Here is a 10,225-nt window from a genome sequence, read left to right as displayed (position 1 = left end):
ATTGTTTTGCTAACTCATGTGCGAGTCTGCTGAATGAATGTTTCAGAACAGTTGTTTTTCATGTTAGTTTGTTCTCCTTTTAATCTAAAGGCATAGCTTTTGTGGTTTAATGCAGTTTTGAGTCCATCATTAAAATTCAAAATAACACATGCGTAAACATAAAGTTCAGTGGAGTTCTTTAAAGTGAAGATGGGCTGTAGAAGTGACAGGTGTTTATGAAAACAGTCATCTTTGAAGGCCAGCACTGAAACTTTCAGAAAAGTATGGCTGCTTTAAAGCCAAGTTTGTCAGTCGTTATTCTTGGAATTCTTCAGAAGTGACAAAACAAGTTAAAGGGGAGAGTAAGCGAGGGAACAGGCGCTGCTTTGCTTCCTGCGTCTTGTAACTGACACCGTCAAGATGTCTTATTTGAAGTGCATCTGTTACAATATTTAATCTTGTTTGATCTGATGACTTTCTTTATCTTATGCTCTTTGTTTTTAAAAATAATTTTATAACCTTTATGGCTTTTTTGTATTTTTTCCTTCTAGCCAGTAGATGGAAAAACCTGTATTGCAGTCCACTGGCATCACCAAGCGCACATAATTTGAATACAGAGACAGGCTCCTGTAGCAATGCACTAAACTCTCCTGGGCATCTCAAATCGACTAACAAAGCACTACTAACCTGTGGCAGCTCAGGTATGGCATGTCGGTAGAGCAGTGCAAACCTGTAGTGTTTATAAATGCAAGGAGTATTACTAATTGACACAGGGAAAAGTTGTCAAGAGATGCAAGTCCACCCATGGGGTTTTCTCCTTTTAATTTGCTCACTTACTGACCCGGGTTTCATCTGTTATGTGGCAGAAAACCTCCTTGCATTCTAAATGTCTTGTAGTTATTTCATGGGTTTGTTTTTATAACTTTCTCTCTCTATGTTTATAAATTGTACTAATTCTAAGTGACTTAAAATAGAAAACAGCTGTTGGGGCAAAGGGAATACTGCTCCTCAATAATGGTATCATATGTAGGTGTTAACTTTATAAAGTTACTTGGGTTCAGTTTTCTGGCTTGAGAGTTTGCGAAGTTTCTTTTGAAAATACTGGTTAATGTAGGCAACAGAAAGAAGCCTTGTGCTTTAAGATAAAAGGCGTAGTCGCCGGGATGAGCTTTTAAATTGGCCGAGTGGGCAGCTGAACACAAAATAACAGAAGCTTCCCATCAGACTTAATTATGTTTGCAGTAAGATTTCCTGCCTTAGAGGTAACTTACACAAAATTCTTGTTAGAAGCCTATATTTGTAGGTATGATAAGGAAGCTTTTCCTAAATGGCTTGGCCTCAAGTCTGCCGTTGCGTTTAAGCTGCTGCCTCAGGAGCCCCTGGAGGCTCCTCCAGGAGCTTCGTTTACCCTTGCCGCAGTGCGTGCTCGGGTCCCTAGTCCGAATGCTTTGCCTCTTGGCTTTATTGTCAAAGGAGTCTTCCTTGATTTGTTTGGGGTTTTTTTGTGGAAATTGCTATATCTTAATTTGCATGTTTAAAAACATAAAGCATGTTTAACAGTTTCTGGCTTGAAACGATGTTAAATGAACCTTTTTTTTTTAAGAAAAAAAGGGTTGCGTATGGATGTTTTCACAGCTGCAGGTATGCTTTTGAGATCTGTTTTTCTGCTGTAAATAGAAATTAACACATCTCTCTTTTGCAAACAAAAGGATGCATGTAGGACTACTTTGCAAGCTGAATTCTGCAGTGAAAAATCTCTAAATCAATTTCTAGTTTTTAATATGAGGTCGGCTGGCAATCCAGATGTCTGACCACCTTTTCGTACAGGAAGAGTTACTGATCTGTAAAACCAAAGTGCCTGTGCAAGTTCTAGACCCCTTCATTCACTCTGCACATCTGCTGAAGTTGTCGAGGGTGCCAAATAAAAAGCCAAGTACAGAAGAGGCTTTTTCTGTGTAGGATTATACATGAGAGTTCACTTCATCTGTTTGGTGGCTCTTCCCTCGTGACTTGTGTAAGTGCTAACGTGAGTTCAGAGTTCACCGTCAACTTGATTGACTCGAATCTAATTTTATTTCTAAGAAAAAGGGAGCCTCCCTACCGTTCACATGAAAAATGGTTAAGAATAACTTCCTTTAAAAACTAAACAAAAAAAACCTTTCACAAAATCCAGATGTGGTATATTGTGAAGTTTCTGTAATGAAAACCACCATCGGCTCATCTTGCAATGTTGAGCCACAACAGTTTTTGCTGATGAAAGAATGTGAATGTTTTTCTTCCCCTCCCTGACTCTTTTTGAATAGACCTGCAATTTGAAATGCAACAACCAAACTAAACACACACAATTAAGTTGGGAACTTTGCTTTTTAAAAAGCTGTATTCAAGGTACAGCTGCATTAAAAATACAGCTTTTAGGATTAAAGGAGGTGTTAGTTGCAGCAGGAAACCTATGCTTATTCATTACACTACATCCCACAGGTGCAATCCCTACTCTCGTGTTGGCTTTACTTCAGCTGCTTACAGTGTCTTTTCCTGACACTAGAAGGAAAGAGACGGGATTATGTTATCCAGCAGGGCAGGCTTAATACTGGAGTGTCTTGACTCGGCACGTGCCTTTGTGTAACACGCAGACGTGCCCCTTACGCTACGGTCACACTTCTGTCGCTCTGCTACGTTAGCATCTTGAAACTGGGAAAACTTTGCGCCTTTTCACGTGGGGAGTTTGAGGCTTACTGGTACAAAGCAGTTTGCTCAATGTCCACGCAAGAAATTTGTTTTACACCTGGGCTTCAAATGTGTGTTTTCTGTGTCATCAGTTACCACTCTTCAAAACTGGCTGAAGAAATAACGTTGGGAATCTGCTGCTTTTTCCTGCTTGACTGGAATTAACCGTTGTTTGAAAGGGTTGCTCAGCAATGGTTTTCAGATGTTTTGCCAAGAACAGACAAAATGTTTTGTTTCTAGCATCCTTGTTGAGAATTATTCAGTGGGTGCACTGCCTTCAAGACTTTTTAGAACACAGCAGGGAAAACTGCGTGAGCTGAAGTAAAAGTCAACGGTGAATGACATCCTATAGATGCTTTGGGAGGCTGACTGGTATTCTTGATTTGTCTGCTGGTGTGCTACAGCCTGCTTGTTGCTTTTTATTTAAGTGATGATCTCGAATCCCTGCTTGAGCAGGATTTGTATTTCTTAAGCCTGCTTTAGCTGAATGTGATGTTAAGTGCTCTTAGGCTCTTGCACATCAAGTAGCTTTATGTTGATCTGTCACATTGTGGGTTTTAATTTTTTGTTGGTGAGTCTGAATCTATATAGTACGAATTGCAACCTTGTCTTGGAATTAATTCAAGGTAATGATGTACTCCTAAAATAGCTCTGAGTTATGTGGTCTTACGTGTCTAAGTTCGAGGGTTAGTCATGCTAGGAGCATATTACGGTATTTTGTAACATACGGCACAGATAAGCACGTTTGCCATGTGGAGGTTTTACGTTCACTAATCCTTCTGTGTTTCCAAAAATTTTTCTAGTAATACGGTGGTTTGTTGGTTGTAGCTTTTCATTTTTTCCTATACAAAGCAGTATGGTAGTTATAAAATGGGAAAAGAAGATGGAGGTACGCTCACCATTGCGTGCGCTCTCTCAAAGATACTACCCCGAGCCAAAATTAACGTTGATGGAGCGGTAGCAAGATGCTCCTGTCATTGCCTGCCATCTGCAGATGGAGATAAGCTAACTGCGAGGGGATGCTTAGCCTTCCTGCAGTAACGGCCATCCAGATGCCAGGGAGAATGGTTCTGAGGAGAACCAAGGGCAGCTGTGATACCACTTTTCTGTACGTACAAGCCTCCCACATCTGCAGGACAAGTACCAGCATAACACCGAGTTGTACAGCTTGTTCTCGTCTCCCTATTTCAGTAGCAAGTAGTAGTGCTCTTACGCCATGGAAAATACTGACTTGCTTGACTTAGAAAAAGTACTAACAGGTAAAAGTTTGCACTTAATGACGACTTTGATATTTTTATTATTATTTTTCAAAAGGAAAATTACTGGTTCCTCTTCCTAATGCCTGACTTACAGAGAAACTTCCCTGGTGTATGCACAAGCTGTGTCCTTCCCTGTAAGAGAGAGTTTGGTTTATGATGTGAAGAAGAAAAAATGGATAAACCGCAGGAATGGGGAGGAGGCAATCTAGTGTAAACTCTACTTCGCATAAGCAGATGGCATGACTGATTTTTGAGGTCCCTGTACTCTGAAAGCCATTTAGGTGCTTTTACTCCTGTGACTGCTCACCTGGGCCCTAGCAAGCACTTTGTGTAACTTTGCTGCTTAGCGTCGAGAGCAATAGTTGCCCCTTTCTCAAAATAGGCAGAAATAATACCGATCTTCTAAAGTATGTTTCTAAGCTCAAAATTACCAAGCATCCTTTTGCCACCTTCTGGACAGAAGTCCACAGTTTTTTCCCCGCACAAAGACAGTCTGCCTCCTGAAAATTGCCGGTTAAAATACTGAGCGTTGTGTTAAGTAATTTCTAACTCCTTAATTATTTCTAGCAACCATACTTCAGCTTCACAACCACACTGATCTTATTACTGGAATAAGTACTCTGCTGCTCATTCTTGTTTTGTACGTGGATGTCTGAATGCTTTTTGTGTTCCTCCCTCCTCTTCCCCCCTAAAGGTTATTTGAGCATGCATTCTGCACTGAGCTCTCAGTCGTCTGTGGACAGTGAGCTGAGTACATCGGATGACTCCATCTCCATGGGATATAAACTGCAGGACTTGACTGATGTCCAGGTTATGGCACGCCTTCAGGAAGAAAGTACGTGACAGCCATCTCCTTTGCGTTACTGTTTTAGAATTGTAGAGAAATGTAGGTGGATTCCAACTGTTCTTCTCTTCCCCCAACAAAAAACAAATTTAGTAGATCATTTGAAGTGTTTGTGATTTGCAGGGGCTTTCTTTAAAAATCTACAGACCCAAAGTGCCACTTAAACTTAGCAGTTGTATGACATTCTCAGGATTACAACTCTTAAAGCAGAGGGTCGTCTTGAAAGCATTATCCAAAACCCCGCTTTGTTAAATATGTAAGCGCCCTTCAACACTCAAAAATATTCCATCCCGGCGTGTTTCTGAAGCCCAGGTGAAGTTTCGTGACTAGCTGTGTGATAATAGGGGCAGCCTACAGAGCAGGAGCTCACAGTTGCCCCTCTGGTCGCTGTCCCCTCACTTGAGCAAGCACAAGCCGCTGCCTGACGGCACTGTGCATCGGTTTGGTGAACTGATCCATCTCAAAAAATAACCCAGCAAGTCTTTTGCTTGTAAACTTTTGTTTTTCTGAGCAGGCGCCCAACTGCAGCCTGAAATCATATTAGAAGCTGTCTAGAGGACCGACTTTTGCAAGTGATATTTCACTGCTGAGTTGAGTAAAACCAAGAGTACCAAAACTGAAACAGCTGAAATGACAATTTAAGTTTTTCTATGGTAAAGTGCTCAGAGACAGCTCTGCAAATTTAACTTAAGGATAAAAGATGTTTGTGTCCCAGTGTGCGGGGATTTTGGGGCCCTGATCCAGTTCCCATGAAATCATCCGTCAACTTTCTGTTGACTTTGGTGTGATTTGGATGAGGTCCTAACTGAAGATCAAGGTGGTTGGATCTGTTGGTCTGTGCAAATTAATCATTAATTTGATTTACAGGAAATAGAGAATGAAGTCCTCTGGTTTTCTTTCGGAGAACATTTACTTACTTTTAGTACTGTGCCTTTATACATTTAAAAAAATACTGATATGATATTAAGGATAGAGGAATTGGAATGATAGAGGAATTGGAACATGAGACCAAAAATAGCAAAAGACTTAAGATCTTGTTATCACACTTTGTTACACCTGAGCGCAGTTGTATTAAAGCGAATAAAGCAAATAACGGCCTTTTTCTTTCTAAACTTGAGTATTTTCTTATGCTTTGTGATCACTTAAAAAAAAGTCAAGGAAATCCCATCACATGACAGAGTTTCCAGTGAAATATGGTAAGTGCTTCATCCTTGGAATTATGGAAGCTTCTTGTACTTGCATTGTGAAGGGAGAAGAGTGGGGAATGCTTACTTTGACGCCTTTCTCAAAAGTCCCTTCAACCAGTTTGCTAACTTAGTTCTCAGTAAGAAGTTGCTTGTACTTTGTGGGGCAAGAAGACTTAAGTAAGGGCGTAAGTTGGGGGAGGACCTGTAAATACAGCAGACAGATGCACTGCAGGCGTCCATAAAAATCAGGTGTTTTTTCACTTAGAGGCAGAAGTTCAAATCTTTGGTTCAACCTGTTGAAATGCTGGTGGGTGCGTAATTAATTGAACTAAAAAATTCATACTGTAAACGAGACTCCTGTACCTAGTTAACCTAACAGAGCTTCCACGGCAATATATAGTCCACAATGGCAGCTGCTTGTGTACGTGACATAAGGAGTAATTCAGGTCAATCTGAATATTAACTCTTTGCTCCAATTAAACAGTACTGATATGGGTGACACTGTTCCAGTTTAGAGACTCCATATGCTGTGAGTGTCTTCAGTAAAGAGAGTTATGAACTTGACTCTCCTTCCAAGGTGAAATGCATCACTGATGAAAGCGTTGCTTCTGAATTTGCATTGCAACTAGGTGAGGAATTTCTGTTTTAAAGTGACTTTCAGCCGTGTTGCCCTCTTATCTCCAGGCCTCCGTCAGGATTGTGCCTCCAGCTCCGCTTCTGTATCACGTCGCAGTTCCAGTGCCTCCCTTCACTCTCTGCGAAGAGGCACCTACAGCGACCAGGAGTTCGACACATACAGCCTTGAGGATGAGGATGATTACGATTGTTCCCTGTCATATCGTAGCGCTCACAGGTACTCACCATCGCCGCTCAGCTCACCCCGATGTCAGTCCCCTTCTTCCAGTGCAGATTACGGCAGGTCATCTGCTTCTCGTATCCGTCCCCCAAGGAGATCTGTGCAAAGTCCGATGCAAGACCGGCTCAAGTACGCCAGCAGCGAAGGTAAGCGAGTTGTCAGCTTTTGATATGAGCCAATGAAAATAACTTTGACGTATTCATTTCAGAAGCACTGTTATTTAATGGAAGCTAAGAATTAGTTACACCCTTGCCTACTTTTAAGTGCATATGGTTTTCAAGAGAGAGTCTAAACCATTGTACATCTCCATTGCTACCAGAAGCAGTAAATCGAGAATTTGCTCTTGATTTCAGAGGAGATGCGCCACAGCATGCCCAACCTGGCCAGGACGAGCCTTCGAGCTTTGGAGTCTGTAAGGAGCAGTCGAAGCTTGGAGTCGGACCTGCAGGCGCCAGGCAGTCGAATTCCAAGAACTCAGCAGCGGTCAGCAGGTCAGTGCCGTCTCTTCTGTATGCCCCGCTGCAGTTGAGTTCCTTTTGTCTATTCAACCAACCTGACTAAACCCGAGGCCCTTAAAAGGCCCAGTATCCTGAAGTGTTCTTAAAATACAGTTGCTTAACAGTATTTTAACCAGAATAACTGAGTTACTCCTCCTTTTGTTATTCCATTTCTAGGTCTGGCTCCCAGTAAGCTCAGGTATTCCTCCAGTGCTGGGCAGTCTCCCTTAACAGTGCGACAGCCGATGAAAGCAGGGTCATGCACAAACTCCCTGTTAACGCCCAGGCAGCCGGTAAAAGTCTGCAGTTACACAAGTCCCGTTAGTGGAGTTCGAAAACCACAGGCATCTTCGCTTAATTCAGGCTCCTCCAGTAGCAGTTGCGCGACCAGAAGCAGTAACATGGTCACCGTGGCAAAAAATTCATCCATTAAAGCACGCACGTCTGTTGGAGGAATCTCGGTGCCCAAGAGCAAGCCGACACCACCATCCAGGAGGTAAGTGGGAGACTTCAAGCCTCACAGTCTTGAATGTCCGCCTTTATTTCACAGATTAGAAACACTTTCTTTATAAAGTTATGTTCATCTCTGATTTTAAAGTGTGACATGGGTATCGGGTTGGGTCAGAGCTACCCATTGACTGTAGATGTAGGGTGTGGGAGCCCTTAAAGAACGGGTAGTACTTAGCTGGGAGATTCGCAGATGTTAAGTACGTACTTTGCCACCAGTCAAGAAGCAAAGGATTGGAGTTCCTTTAACTACCTCTAAAATTAAATTCTGTGAACGTATGTGTGAACTGACAGGCTGGGACTCCTCACTCCTCCTCACTCCTTCTGGGTGAGATACTCCTTTTTACCGTGTCACCTGTGACCAAACCAGTCCATATTTCAGTATTCCATCTGCTTTAAAAAAAGTGCTTTTTTTAAACAGAGCTAATTATCCAGGAAAATGAAGAGGCATAGGCTCAAACTTATTTCTGTAAGAAATGAACATTATGGCACATTTATTTGGTGCATACATCTGCTTTTGGGAAGGGGAAAACCTCTTCCAAAGGACTAATAACTGCTCTTCACTGTTAATATAATAATCTTCCCAGGTGACCTACTTTGGTGCCTACACTTTGCTACTGGTAAAATAGGTTTGGTTGGGGTTTGTGGTTTGTTTTTTTTTTTTCTTCCTTAGCCTTTAGTTAGGACACTAGGTGGGCACTGTCCAAGGCCTAATGAGTTTTTAGGAGGGTTTGAAAAGTAGGACAAATTAACAAAGCTTGTCTTCAGCACAATTCTGTATCATGACAGTAACTTTATACAACAGGGTGAAAGCAGAGCATATGTAATGGTTTCCAAAAACTTAGAATTTTTGTTCTTGTTACACAAGTCTGAACTGATTTAGGGGCCACATCTTAACCCAGAAAGATGTAATGGGGTTTTGGACTTTTTTGTTTAACACTTATTTTTAGCTTTTATGATTAGCTTCCTAAATACTTAAACAGTGGATCTCTGAAGTTTGTAGATAGTCTAAAGCAACAGCTGTTTAAAGAGGCTGAGTATGGTCTCACTAAAGAAGGCGGCCTGTAAGGTGTAACAACTGTACGCAGGGACTGCTTTATGCTGGTTTAGCAAAGCGTGTTCCTAGCCCACTGTCCCACGGCATCCGCTGTGCCTTTGTGTGTGGCGAATCCACCACCACATGACCAAAAGCTATTTTTTTTTTTACAGCACAACTGTAGTGCAAACTTTGAGGGAGGTGGATTCAGTATCAGCCCAATAAACACTAAGTGCTTGTTGAGTTTTGATGTTCCCTCATAGCCTTACATTGAAATGTATCTACTTACTTTAAAAGGAATACTTGAAAGGGTATTTTTTAAACTCTTAATTTGTTGTAGTACTCTACATACATACAACCGGCTTATTTTTCATGTGTTTTGTCACATTTGCAGGGAAAAATGTTTCTCTTGGACTCAATCATGGGAAACCCACCCCCCCCCGGGTTAGTAACTCAGCAGAGCAGGACAAATATGTCACTGTTTAAGTACCTGGTAACAATCACTTAATTTCTCTAAACTGCCCAAGTTGCTGCTGGCCTCCTGGTGCACAGGACACGTGCTCACCGCAGGCAGACGTTGCAGCAGCCCAGTGCAAACTAAAGCCTCAGCCAACCTCCCTGTGCAGAGCAGCAGGTTACCGGGCTCTTTGCTCCTCATAGCTCTTAGTGACCTGGGTTTGGTTTTTTTTTTTCTTGTCTCAAACCAGATTCCTTCAGTCAGCACAGACCACTCAAGCCCCTGAGGATGACTCCTGGAAGGAGGGGTGTTACTGACACCCCAAAACACTGATGCACTGCCAAACACCTCTGAAGCCGAACCCCAGCTGGCTGGGCGTAAGAACATTTGAAAATGAAACTCCAGAGACCCACCCCACTGCAGACTGATGTGTGTGTATAGAGAGAGAGTTCCTCTCAAATGCAAACTGTCCTCACCACCTGCTATCCTGCCAAGAGCCTGACCTCTTTGCGGTGGAACAGACAACTGCTTTACTGTGCTCCCACTGCTCGAAACACGACTGAAATGAGAGTCTTCACATGAAGACTGAAAATAGCCTTATTTCCTATAAACCAACCTCTCCTTGCAGCCCTTTGGAAGGCTCGTCACCAAAAACTTCTGCTGTGACCTTTGAAAGGCTGCTGGTTGTCCTGGTTGTGCCAGAAAGCAGCTCTGAGCTGCTGGTGTGGTGTGGTGTGGTGCATAGCAGGGGCTTGGGGAGACCAGAAATAGTTAAGAGAGATGGTAGAAGACTTTTAAAATTCAACCTGATGTGCTCTAATATTTGTCTGAAACTTAACTGGGTTTTTTTGGTTTTTTTTTTTTTTACTTCTGTATAGA

The 10,225-nt window shown here is 42.2% G+C and overlaps 1 protein-coding gene across 1 annotated transcript; it reads left to right on the top strand.

Moving 5' to 3' along the window:
* Window positions 1-530: 530 nt before the first annotated feature.
* LOC104155850 (SLAIN motif-containing protein-like) lies at window positions 531-9,663 on the top strand (the record flags this gene model as incomplete). Its single annotated transcript, XM_009705493.1, has 6 exons — window positions 531-680; window positions 4,657-4,797; window positions 6,678-6,995; window positions 7,203-7,340; window positions 7,524-7,842; window positions 9,597-9,663. Coding segments are annotated over 6 exons (1,133 nt in total), but the record flags the coding sequence as incomplete, so codon positions are not given.
* Between the last annotated feature and the right edge of the window lie 562 nt (window positions 9,664-10,225).

The sequence above is a fragment of the Cariama cristata genome, unplaced genomic scaffold, assembly GCF_000690535.1.
Source record: "Cariama cristata isolate BGI_N322 unplaced genomic scaffold, ASM69053v1 scaffold1638, whole genome shotgun sequence".
In the NCBI taxonomy this organism is placed as follows: domain Eukaryota; kingdom Metazoa; phylum Chordata; class Aves; order Cariamiformes; family Cariamidae; genus Cariama; species Cariama cristata.
The sequence above is the reverse complement of the archived record's forward strand: the minus strand, read 5'-3'. Positions and strand labels throughout refer to the sequence as shown.